The sequence below is a fragment of the Apus apus genome, chromosome 8 (genome assembly GCF_020740795.1).
Source record: "Apus apus isolate bApuApu2 chromosome 8, bApuApu2.pri.cur, whole genome shotgun sequence".
Lineage (NCBI taxonomy): Eukaryota > Metazoa > Chordata > Aves > Apodiformes > Apodidae > Apus > Apus apus.
The window spans coordinates 6,413,548-6,427,267 of NC_067289.1; the positions used below are offsets into that span (position 1 = coordinate 6,413,548).

General features: G+C 37.4%; 1 protein-coding gene across 1 annotated transcript in view; it reads left to right on the forward strand.

The window, feature by feature from the left end:
* The window catches only part of CLSTN2 (calsyntenin 2), a 531,406-nt gene that overhangs the window by 84,414 nt on the left and 433,272 nt on the right, over window positions 1–13,720 (forward strand). The window contains exon 2 of the mRNA XM_051627052.1: window positions 153–211. Within this exon, the coding sequence (XP_051483012.1) occupies window positions 153–211 (59 nt within the window). The remainder of the gene's footprint in view (window positions 1–152; window positions 212–13,720) is intronic.

Consider the following 13,720-nt stretch of genomic DNA (forward strand, 5'->3'; position numbering starts at 1 on the left):
TATTCTAAGGTGGTATATGTCAGCCTGTATGTGTTATAAGGTAGTGTAATAGTTAAAATTATTATATAGAAGCAAGCTTTCCCCAGAGTTCGCTGATGGAATCAAAACTGTGAAGGGTTCACTAATTAGCTCTTGATCTTTTTCTACCACAGGGACAAGAAGAAAGCCAAGGTGAAGCTCAAGACAAGCAAATTTGGAATAAGTGAAATGGGTAAGACTTCCTTTAATCTGTAATTTTCTGTAGGATAGCACTGTCTTATCACTGTGTGGGGGGAAGGAGGGTGTCTTATAAAAGCCTGAATAACCAGCTAATGTATTTAATATATATGATTTTACAGATCAGGATAAAAGCAGCTGATGTCTTACTTCAGAGCATTATTGCTTTATCTCTGAAGCATTAGGCACTGGTTATAGTTAGTGGAACTTCAAAGGCATCCTTGAGCCAATAGTTCAGTTATGGCAAAGTGACATGAATAGTTTTTATCTGGATTTATTGCTTGTGATGGTACTGGCTTGACTGATAGACTATGGACCCACTTCACCTTTAGATAAATGGTTTCCAAAGATGATGAAGTAGTTTGGTTACTGTATAACTAAATGATAATTTTTCCCAATGGAGAAAATTTACTGCTTTCTCTTCTCGAGGTTAAATGTCATTTGTAGAAGATTTTAGAGGGTTGTTTTTTCAGTCTGTTTTTTGTTTTCATCTAATACTGCCTGAATTCAGAGGGCTTGTGTGGCCTAAATCAGTAGGTTTGTGCTTGAAACTGCTAAGGCTGATTGATCTTGGTTAGGATTGTTTGGAGAGAACAGAGGTGGTGGAGATGCTTATTTTTTGGTGAGATGGAACATACTGTATTTGTGAACAAACACTTTGCTACAGAAGCTTTTTTTTTATTTCTGAGTTGGTAATGGTGGGGATACCAGGTCTGCATGGAATAGTGGGGACTTTCTTATCCTTGCTTTTCTGCCACAGAGATATTAATATGCAGGAGCAATAATAGTTTGTGGCTTTTTTAAAGTTTGTTTTAAATACTCTAACCACTGTCTTTATTTGTTGATATGCCATGTCACACATATCTCTGCAAATACAGCAATGAGTAATTCCATTTTCAAGGTCAGGGCTGTTACAGGAGATGCTGTATTCCAGATAAAGGTTCAAGGTGTTTTTTGATAAATCAGTGCTCTAATAAATCATTTTGTATATATACTAGCATATACAAGTTAAGATATTAATTTCCAAGCAGTGCCTGTCATAAATATGTAGTTTAAGAAACCTGAGATGAATAAAGCATATGGCCTTTACATTTCAAGACCATATCTGTAATTCACTGTCCATTCATGCTGATACACAGACAAAGGTGAATTAGTTCCAACAAAAATGCATCAATGCTCTATTGCATAATCAATTATTAAACACATAATGGAATCTGTGGTTATCAAGGCATGCTCAAAATGTGCAAAGGATGCATAATTTGCACCAGAAAGGAACAGAATCAGTCTATTGCTAAAAAATCCAGGCAAAATTATATTAACAGGGGATTAAAATGAGCTGTTGCTTCTGCTGTGCAATTAATGGTCTTACTTTACTCTATTTATCCTCCCAAGGAGCTATTTTCAGAGTCTTATTATATGTACAAACCTAGAAAAACAGCAGTAAACAACATTATTTTCATTGCCCTTCAGAAATAATCTATCCAATTTCCAATGTTCCACTTTGTGGAGAAATAATGTTTTATGAGAACCGTACATGAAGGTAGGTAAACATTACAACATAAATGTCCTGGCAACTGTTTTCATAGCAATTTGGTGGAATAAAATGAAGAAAAAAACCAAGTTATTACTGAATAATGAGAAAAATATCTTATGAATGCCACCTGTGTGAGGTTTTAAATATTGTTCATTCCTCTAAATGTACAGTGAAGATTTTATTCAGGGGAAAAAAGTGTTTGACAAAGCACTGAAAAAGTATTGTCAACAATCTATAAACATTATTCAGACTAGAATGATTTATATGGTTATTTGCAAAAAAAAAAAAAGCCTGATTTGAGTTACTTGATATGTGAGAACAGTCTGCAGAAGAGGTGGGATAATATTTCATCTGTTTCTGCATGAGATGTTTAAATACGTCTCCAAATGAACAATACAGGTGGGAGCTTTTACTGCAGTAAAACACACAAAGAGAAAATGCCATGATTGTGTAAAAGCTGGTGTATCGTGTTTCTCTTTGTGATATGAAATACTTAATAGTCTCACTTATGTGTTTAAAGCAGCTGCCTGAAATAGCGTGGTATCTTGTGATAACTTCTTGAAGTGAACTCAAATGGAGTGCACTTTAACAAAAGATTTTAACAAAAATGTAGCAAATGAATGTAGTTAAAGTTGCCAGTCCAAATCCTCAGCATATAATGCATCATTAAATCCTAATCCCCAACACATCAAGGTTCTAACAAAGCTCTGAGAAGAAATATCTTTGTTGCTAACCATTCGTTCTTCTGAGGGTGCTGTAACTGAGGCCTCCAAGCAGGAAGTCGCCATTAATAGTAATGAACTTCAAGCACCTTTAGTCAAGGCATTTGGTATAGCTGTCAGTCATCTAGGCTTTCACTGATGAGCTCATTTATCCCTCTGCTCCAGTCACTGATCAAACAACTTCTGATGCCTTTTTTGGAATACATTGTTGATACCACAGCAGGTGTAAATGCCTTCTATTATGATTCATGCTGGTGCTACTATTGACCTTTCAGTGTTGTTTTGTTCTTCCTAAAGAAGAGGCTGTTATGTTAGTTATGGGGCCTCTATGATTAATGATGTTATCAGAGTACTGAGAGAACAGTATGAAACTATCTTGGTATGAAGGAGGGGCTCCTTTATGTCAATGAGATTTTTTTGCTCATTTTTTTCTAGCTGCAGGTATAAACCTCAGAATAAGTCTGCATCCGCCCAGCTGTCCTTCAGTCAATGGTGGTCTATCATGTTAAAAGCCAGTCAGGAGGAGGATATTGCTCCAAAAGCTTTCTCATTAATATTCTGTCATGTCTTCTGAAATAAAAGATACAGTTCCACTGACAAATTCAGTAAGTCATGGAGGAAGTCCTGAGGTAGCTCAGGTGTTTGAGAATGGTGTAATCTCATGTTGGTTGTAGCTTTAATACTTCTGTTTAGAGGGGAGAGATGTGCCAGTTTCTACTACTCTACCTTATTGGGAAATCTTCCTTTTTTTTTTTTTTTTAATTACCTGTTTGGGTCTTGGGGAAAGTGTGTTTTTTGAGTTATTTCCCTGAACAAAACTTTCTTTGGAGGAGACCAAGAAAGTGTGCAAAGATACCCTTGTTTAAACAGTGAAATATTCCAACTTAGTGGCTCCAGTGACTAAGGACCCACTGACTAATTCTTCCTCCTGAGCTCAGCTCTCATTTTGCTTGCAACTTGCCCAAGTTTTTTCACTTAGCTTTATGTTTTTGCCTATCCACTTTCTTTTATTTTTCTCTTCAGGTTCATTTTCCTTCTGCTCTACTGAGCAATTTTACTGTTTCCTCTAATGACTGCTTATGCTAGTCTGTGAAATCTTTATAATAAGAGAACTCCTCCAAACATGCAATCATAATGATATGTGGGTTTCTTAATGTAGCAAGACAGACACAAAAGTCAGGTTTAGCATATTTATTTTGTCAAAATTATAAACTAAGGCTAGTGTAGACAAGTAGCTGTTTCAGCAGCAGGAGAATAAGATTGAGCCCATTTTTAAAAGATACTTCCCAAGTGCTGCTTAGTTTAGGAAAGGAGAGGGGGGAGAAGGAAACAACAGCTCTGAAAATACTCGCAATGTGTAGAGCAGGTAAGTTAGCTTGCTTTGTTCTCCCCCTTAGGTATCTATAATAGAAAGAAACAAAACAACCAGCAGTTCCATTTGTCCCAGCGTGCCCTGAGCTGTTCCAGGCTGCAGTGTCTTTACCTTAGCAGAGCTTCAGTCCTGGTTGTTGGTTCTACATGACTAACCCTTCTCCATGAGGGCTATGCCTTCCTCTCCAGATCATGGTGCCTGCATGGTCAAAATTGCATAATGGCATCATGGAGGGTGATGTCATGTAGCTGTTGTGTCAGTTATTTGTGCTGCTCATCTTACAGATGATGAGGAGACAAAAATATAGCAAAACAACTCTTCATCTCTTTCTTCTGTCCTATCCAGCATTTTCTGCAAAGGTTGGTTTGAGACTTATGAGCATAACAAATGGATTTTTATTTTTGTTGAAGCTATGCTAAGTCTGCACCCCTCATGTACTGGTGAAATTTGGTGTTTCATTCCTTCCTGTTTCAGTTTCTCTGTGTTGCTCCTGGTAGTTGTGTTTGTTGGCAACAGAGTGTGACACCAGCACAGAGCCCTTAGAGTTGCATAAGGCAACAACTTCAGTGCCAGCTGCCAGACTAACAGTCTTTCGAAATCTAATACTGTAAAACCCAGTGGAGAAAATGACAGGTTTCTTTGTAAGATAAAAGTTATGAGCCTTGAAGGTAAAGCATGGCATTGAATAAAGAACTAGTTAAAAATAAAATTGCAGTTATACATGAGAGGAGCAGTGTCTCCTTGGAGGAAATATCACTTGCATATGCAAAAAGGTTAAAACATTTGTGTCTCTAACCTCTACTTTTTGTTGCTGTATACGACAAAGATGCTCAAACAGCCTCAGAAAGAGCTGGCTGCTTTCAGACAGGAAAGAAAGCCAGAGTAAAACAGGGGAAAGGAGCCCCAAAACTGTACTTTGTGTCAACTTTAAAATGCTTGACTTTAAAAGGCTCATTTTCTTTGCAATTTGCAAGAAATGTCGGAGTGAGATGAAGAGGACTGAACAAGAAAAAATACACCTGGTGTTTTTAAAAAGATAACGGACTTTCCTTTAGAGGAGTCTTAAGCTGCAAGAAAACACAAGGGGGGGGGGAGTGGAATTAAAAAATGCCCGATTTAAATATTTTTCACATCTAAAATAAAGCATCTTAAGCCAAGAGCAGTTCAGCCATCTATGGATATGATATTCCTGAAACATGTATATTAAAGGAGGGTTACATTAAAGAGAACATAATTAACATTTAATTTATTATTCTCTGGAGTTTCCTGGGCCCATACATAGTCAAGCTGAATTGTGAGCTAGGCAATAAAGAGCTCCTCTTGTGAAGTTTTCTGCAGTAAGGATGGAGGTGCTTGTTATTTCTGAAATGGCTTTATGGAACTGCATATGCATTTCCTACTTATTTGGCTTTCTTTAAACATGAATAATTAGAATCAAAGCAATAGTGGGAAAGATGGGATTTTTGCCAAGGCTTACAATTCAGTGAGGTTAATAACAGTGCTACTGCTTTATTCAAGAAATGAATTTGTATTGGGTTTAAATGAATAAGTACGGGCTTAGAAGCATGAAGGCATCTAAGAAATTACAATGCAACTATTTTAAAATGTGGCTGCCCCCACCTTGCCAAAGGAAGGGTTAATATAGCTTTTGACTAGCAGATCCAGAAGCAAAGTATGTAACACAGTAAAGAATACGCAAGGAATGTCATTTTTTGGCAGTAGTAACAGGCAATTAATTCTTATATCTGTCATTCAATATTCATGCTTATGCTGTGCAATGTGCAACACCTAAAGTTAATATTGAAAAAATGAGGTAAGATTTGAAAAGTTTAAATGACTCATATCAAAATTAGTAGGAAATGGTACCAAACATTTGTAGGATAAAGTTTACTGGTATCTATTTTCTACACATGTACCCTTCTGTGACTTTCTATACTGCCTACTAGACTAAGCCATCTAAAAAGTGTAATTTGGTTTGTGTGTCTGCAAGTAAGAATGAAAGAAAACCCACCAAAAACCAGAATATTGTGAATACCTCTCTGTAGACTCTGTAATGGAATATATGTCTTTGTTAAAATTATGCATTAGTAAAATCCTTGTTAGCACTGAAAATGTCAGTCATGCAGCTTGTACAGACAGTCCAGTGAGTGATCATTTGCTCCTCAGATACGCTTACTGGATTAGCATGGAAAGTACTATATAGTTTGATTTGGATATATGTAGAATTCTCTTTAGCAGTATTCTAAATGAAACATTGGCACCATTAATAAGAAATCCATACAATTGTTACAGAAAACCCATAACTAAAGAAAATATGAAGTGGGGAAAAGCTAGATTTCATGCACTGGAGAACAGAACAATAATAAGCTATTTCAGAGAGAAGACTGACTTAATGAAATGTACAGCTCTGAAAAAATACATTTAGTTTGTAAGGATTCTTCTATGTGATGTTTAAACTCCAGTTCAATGCACAATAGAAGAGCACTGAGCCAGCATTCCCATTGTGTTAGCTGTCTGCGGTTTTGCCCATTATGGATGTGCTTTGGTACTCAAAAATTGTGTGCATGTGGAAGTAGGTGATATTAAATGTTAGGTAAAGCTACTGTTGCCCAAATGGGCAGGACCAGCATAATGATCCTTGTTTTTTTTGGTCACAGATTTGCGTTTCACAGATACTTGTGCAGTTCAGCGTAAGTGGCAGAGCTGATATTATTATATGTATAAAGGTAACAGTATGGAAAGGGGTGGTAAAGTGAGAGGACAAATTTCATCTGCTCTGTGAACAGAGAAAACTCCTAAGAAAACACTAGACTTATAGATTCTGTATGTTTTTTATTTGATGTATGATCTTTCACCATTTCTCCCCAAATCTGCAATCACCAGAAGTTTTCTTTCACAACTAAAATATACTTCTCCCCTTATCATAAGTGTCAACAGGTAAATAATATGTTGTGCTTCTAATAATTGTGCAGGACCATTCTGTAACAGTTTCATATACAGTTAGTGCTGAAAGAGCTGTTATAAGTAGTATGGCCTCTCCTAAGGAACGTAGGAGGTATTTGTCTCTTCCCTTTAGAGCTGATCAGTATAATCTCCCTCTCTTAATTTGGAAAGCTGGAATAGGCTCACTTTGTCAGTTCCTGCTTCAGCCATCCAAATTCTCACTGATATCTACAAATACAGGTGTCCTAAACAGCTGAACAAACTGCATCACATAGAGAAATGGTTTCCACCTCTTTCCTGTGCATCCAGTCACTTTCAATTGGAAACATCCCCTTTTTACCATTGGTGTTTTAGTGTTGCATCTTGCTGAATGAATGTTTGGCTGTTAAGAAAACTGCACAAAAACAGCTCCCTCAATATGCTGGGAGCAGCTGCTGAATGAAGGAAACTGCACACAGTGGAGTTTCCAGTGCTGTACTGGCATTTTGCCTAATCTTAGATTCAGCTGAAGATCTTGTGCTTTAGCCTTAAAGATTTTGCAAGGTATTTCAAAGGCCATCCCTTGGAAATCTGCTGTAACAGCTGTGATAAACACAAGTAAGAACCTTTGCACAACAACTGCTTCAAGAGATGAGGAGGCTGAATCTAATTATACAGGAAGTCAAGTGCACAATTTTTAAGTCAGTATTTATTCATAACATATTTTATTCAAGTTATTTCTCACTGAAAACATTCAAGTTATCCTAACTGAGAAATGATCCAAAACGTAGGGAAGGCTGCCATATGCTGACTTATGCTTTTTAATAATTTATGTGAAATTAAAATATTAAAAGTATTTAAAGATACTAAATTCCCACAAAGATATGTTAAAATTAACTATTTGAATTCTAAGAAAATTACCATGCTTAGTTATATTTCTGCATTCTAAATTTTGGATGCATTATTAGAACCAATTCTTTCTCTAAAGTGGAAAGTAATATTATTTGGTCTATTCTGATCCATAGGGACTATTATTATTGCTCATTGCACATAAACAACTTAACATTTGTAAAATATTGTTTTCTGTACCTAAGAATTTATGATTCAGCTTGGCTTTTTAGGTCTTTTTTAAAGTCTTGAAGATTTATTTTTCATGGTTTTCCTCACACATCAGCATAGCTACCCCAGTCTCCCTGAGAGTTGTTCTCTGAGACTAAATTCCTTCTGATACAGAAGATATGAAGATGAAGCAAACAAGACAGTCTCACAAATACATCATGAGATGACTTGCAAAAGTGAACAGCCCCCATTGGAAAATACAATAAATTATCTAGCTATACTCCACAAAATAAAACATTAAAAAATATTGCAAATGTTGCAGTCACTGCATGTTGTTTTCAGTTCTGTAGTACAGCTGAGGAAGTTCCATCTCTTGGTGGCATCAATATATTGTAGCTTTGCTCATTCATACTGAGGAGCCCCAGTCCCTGCTATTCACTGGGGTGGCTGGTGGGCATTGCTCCAGAGGCTCAGACCTCTGGAATACATCAGCAAATCTCATCTTTTATCTCCTGTAAGAACAAATATGGCATAATCTCACATGTATGAAGTTGTCCTGGTATGACTGACATCAGCAGCTGTTACTTTTTGTGATATTGACTGGTTTTCATTAGTATTGACTGTACAGAGCTATCTGTCCAGCTTCTGCATTTTTAGGGGAAAAAGAAATATTAGAATAAGCTGGTTAATTTGATGTGAACATCTCTTACAGATATTAAAATAATGTTGCTAAATCAAAGCCTACACCATTCATATTTTAAAAGGTTTAATGAATTTCATTCAAACAGGTTTGTGTTCGGAAGTGAAACTTGCTTCCCAATCAGAGTCCAGGTGCTGTTCACAGCCTCTGTAGCTGCCATAGAGTGCCCTGCTGCTCACATTTGCTCTGTGGCTCTCTTCTTGACTGTCCTTCCATCCCACCTCCTCTGGTGAGTGCAGGTCACTAGGTCAGCACAACTGCTGTGTCTTCCACCCTTGCTGTGTAGAAGCCCTGGCTTTAATCTGCACTTTTTTGTGAGCTGCCTGCTCTACACCAAGATGACTTTTTCTCTCTGAACAGCTGCTGGTAGAGAGCTGAGATCCACTTAATGTGAGGTCAGGCATTGGTCTGCTGCTTTTTGCAATGTTATATCAAAGTACTTTGAAATGGCTTGCTAGCTACAGAGTAATTCCTGAGGCCTTCTGGCTGGCTTGGTTAACTAAATACTGGAGGAAGAGGGATGTGCTGCAGGCAGAAATATGACCTGGACAAGGGCTTGCAGGTGGAATGAAGAAATATGTATTTTTTTGTAATGGGTGATTAGTGTCTCAGATTCAGATCTGGTTTTAGGTTATATTAGGAATTATCTTTGCATTCCATGTTTCACCTACTTTATGAAATCCTACATTGCTTTCTGTCTTTCTTTCAAATTGTTATACCTGCTGGTCTTTCACTTCTTTACTTAGAATACTGAAACTTGATTTTTATGTGATGTTATTAATTATTTAATGCTTTTACATAATGATGAAATAATAAACAAATTGCTGGAGAGACACATTGCTAAGCTCTGACTGCTACTCGTACAATAAGCCTAGGGCTGGGTAGGATGGTGGTGTGCTTGAGAGCTGAGATTGCACCATCTAAAGAGGCTGAAGTCATCTGTCAGGGTCTAGTCCCCTCCAGATCTGAGGGACTGCAGGGGAATTGACTATGAAATTCTCATTCTTTAAGGCAGGGAAGTGGATCCCTGTTGTTCAAACTGCTGGATCCCAACACCCTCCCACAAAACTCTATGGAAATTTCCTTTCTTTGAGAACTGGGGCAGAGTAATTCTCATACTTAAGGACAGTGTAAGAAGGTTGAAGCAGAAAATGTACTCAAGTTAGAAATGGAAATGAAGGTCCTAGCCATGAAATATCTCTGGAGCTATAGCAAACCCAGAAATAGATGCCTTTATTTTTATATCACTGAGGGATTCATGCCTCATGTTTCTCTTGATAATTGTCAAGGATTTCTGTAACTCCTGGTTCTTCTGACAGAAAGAGTTGAAGACCAGATGGAACTGATGGATGCCACCCTCCAAATCACACAGTATAATTCAGCAGTAAGAGCTAAATAGTGACAGCCTGGAAATAGGTGGTTTGCGTAACTGGAGAACAGTGATTTCAAGATACCCCTATTTGCTGAATAATGCTTAAATTAATCCATTTGCACTCTAGACTTTCTCTTTATTTTATATTTTTTAATATAAAAGTAGAGGAAGATAATAGAAAAAGCTGGTAGGACAGATCACTGAATTTCCTATAGCTGTATTTAATAAGGCTGGGTAAGAGAGGCTTTGAATAATTATTGCTTATTGTTGTCGTCTCTGTTCCCTCAGTGTAGGGGACAGAAGGATGAGTCCTACCCCAAATCTTGGATCCTAAGGGAACTTTTCCACTGTCCAGCAGTAGATATATTTCAACTTCTCATGCTGTCCTGGCTTGGAATTCTCCCCAGAATGTGCAGGATTTAATCTTCATTTCACCAGGCTGTCATTTCCCTTCACCTCAAGAAAATCCTCACTTGTTTCTCATTTGAAGAAATCTTTAAAAAAGCACAAATGAAGCACAGCTAGATGTCAATGACAAAGAAATATCTAGAAGGAAGGCTTCTGCAAACATTGTCTTTTGTGTATTAATTAAAAAAAATAATTTATTTCCTGACTGATTGCTTAAGTTTATTTTTTGAGATAGGGGAGTTTCAGAAAGAGAGAACTTGGATTTCATGTGAAGGAGTGAATGAAAGAGCATCAGAAATGCAGCTTGTAGTTCAGGTCAACTAAACACCTCCTCATTATTGAAGTGTTGAAACTACCTCGTGTTCACCAGGAGAGGGAGCCAGCAAGTAGAGCTAAAGTTAACCCGTCTCATGATCATACAGAGGACTACAGAGTTAAAAACCGGTATTTTCTGTCTGTTTCAGTACATTTACAGCATGAAACAGGTAACGAAATGTTTCTTTTTATGTTATATATGAGTTTATGTTAGTGATTTGATCAGAAACGATATTGTTCTTATTTCAGATGTAGTCTTCCCATAGAGACCTGAGACAACAGTTAATAAAATTGCAATCTGTTTTATTGCTGCCAAGGCTTTACATGAGAAGGGTGCTCTCCATGTGGGTGTGTAGGCTTTCCCCAGAGCAATCATATTGCATTATTTTGATAAAGTCACCCCTTTACAGGGTACATACAGGACATCAATTTCTGCATGGAAATATGTCAGGACTAAAGGATCTGGGACTGATATGCTCATAAAGGTCAAATTGTTCTCATTAGAGAGGAGATAACTGTTTTCAAAGCTCTTCATTATTTTACTGGAAAGGTTGGGTTGTTTCAGGTATTTCTGAAGTAGCCCTTCTTGCAACTAATGGGTGAAAGTATGTTTTTTGGTAGGAATACTAGCTTTTCCCCCTCCCCTACCACCCCACTCTGAAGTGCAATCAGTTAGGTTTTAATTTGGAAGTGCTCTCAGATTTAAAATTTTCTGTGAGTTTGCCAAGTCAGTGCTAGAACAACTTTACCTGAACCAATGTGGAAAATGCTCAGTGCACTGGTAAAACATTGAAAAGCTTTTTAGTATTTCTGTTTATTCAATTTAGTAGAAATTGGGCATTTTATATCATAGAGCAGCATGACAGGTCTCATGTTCACAATGTACACTCACAAATTGCTAGGAGACTTAAAAGATCCAGAGAAATAGAAGAAAATAGAAAGTGATGAGAACCTGCACCACAAATTAAGTCTCTAAAAGCCTTGCTTCAAGGCTTCTCGCCTTTGAGCCCATGAAATGTATGACCTCTGTTGGACTCAGATATAGCCATAGGAGAAGCCTTTTGTTATAATATCAACAGCCTAAATAAATTCTTCTTATAGATTAAGTCTTATTTTTTAGGCACATGAAAAATGAGTGGAAGTAAAATGCTGGTAAATCATTCCAATGATGCATTGTGTTTAGTGTTAACTCCTCGAGGAAATAATCTATTTACACTTTAAGTAAATGTTTGTTTAAAATGAACCTGTATTCCTATGCCTTAGAGCTGTCTGTGTTGTGCTGTATTTTTTGTTGTCTCATACTATGAGTTTTAAGGGGACAGAAAAGTGTCACACAAATGATGATGCTGTTTGTTAAATCTGTTGACATCCAGGTAAGTGCTTAACAATGGAACACCTGCAAGCTAGTTCTATTTTTTTTAGCTTCCTTTCAGACAACTGCTATTTTAAGGAATGTAGTTTCTTTGGAGGCAGAACAAAAATAAAATAAAATTGGATGTTGATACAGGGAATTGAAAATGAGAAGGTGTGAAGATCACCATGTACAGTTTCACATCATGCTTAAAGCAGCTGTGGAAAGGGTGTAGGTCTGTCCCCCTTCAGTTCTAGTGTTTCTGTGATTGCTTGGTGAGGGTGATCACTCAGTTTGTCCTAAGGAAAAATAATGTAAGGGGGGCTGGAGTGGGGAAGAGTGAAGTGATTTCCATCAGATCAAGGAAATGATGTGTGATTCACTGAACCCTGACTGCCCATTTATGAGACCAGTGTAAGGAAGGGAATGGGAAGCTGGAGAGGGCAATATATGCATGGAAGGATGTAGGGATGGAAATGAACAGCTATTTGGGCTTTTGGCTGCAACATAAAACTCGGCCTTCAGTGGAGGGAGTCTTGAAGGAAAGCTGTAGGTTTTTGGCTTCTTTCCGTGTAACTTCAAATCACGTAGAAAAAATGATTGGAGAATAAGATGGAGAAAATACAGAGACAATGACTTTTTTGGAGGAATCTGTGTACAGAACAGTAGGAAAAAAGATTTCTAGAAGATAAAACTTGAGTGGAAGACATGATAATCAGTCTGTAGCTCCTGTATTTGCTCTACCTAAATGATTCAGAACTTTGCAATCACATAATGCAGCTGCAGTTACCCATTTTGTACATCTAGAGCACAAACATATTTGCCCTCTAGGTCTAAACTTAAAGAATTCTCAAGAGTATTGAGGAAAACTGAGGTTAAGAAATGCATATAATTGTGGTTTTCTTGCATGTGTGTGCCTTTTTTAATGAAGAAGGGACCAGCTCTAGAACTTAAAAGAGAAAAATCTGCTTCCGCTATTCTGTGTCTCCAAAATGTGAATGGAAGGAATGCCTATCAAGTGTGCCCTGCTCAGTGTAAGCCTCAGGACTGGGAGTGCCTGTAGGCTCCTCAAGCAACTACCTGTGAATCCTATTGCTGTTAAGGTGTAATTGGTAAAAATCCCCTGCCAAGAAAATTATGGAGAGGATAAAAAAGAATCAATACAGTTGTGTCCCTACTGTGATGAATATCCTACGCTAACTTCTCTAGTTGATGCACACTGGTTGCTTGAGGGAAGTTTCTTTAGCCTTCATGCACTGCTTTGAGGCTCAAAAATCTGGGAAATAAGTGCCTTTTCCTGTAAGAACAGATGTCTTTTTTCTCCCCCTTACTTCACTATGGCATGTGTCACCACCTCTGGCTGAAGTATTTTGATGTCTGTCTGATAGTGAGTAAATTCTATTCTTTGGAAATTCTATTCTTTGTCTTGTACTTTCATGATGTACAAGAACTGAAACTTGAGGTTTCCTTTGAACTGAAACTGTTGTCTTCGACAGCTGGTGTTGTATGCCTGTTGCTTTCTACCCTTGTCAAGCATTAGGGAAGAGAAGGAGATCTGTGTTCTTCCTGGTTCTGTACAGTATTTCACAACATCTGTTTAAGAACAAGGGAGAAAAAAAATATTCCTATTGCTGTCAAGAGCTACTGCTTCGCTTCTGAGCTCAATATTATTATTTTGTTTGTTTGTTTTTGTTAGGGCAATTCTGATGCATGCTTCTAAAAATATAATGGATGAAAAACTAAAAGAAA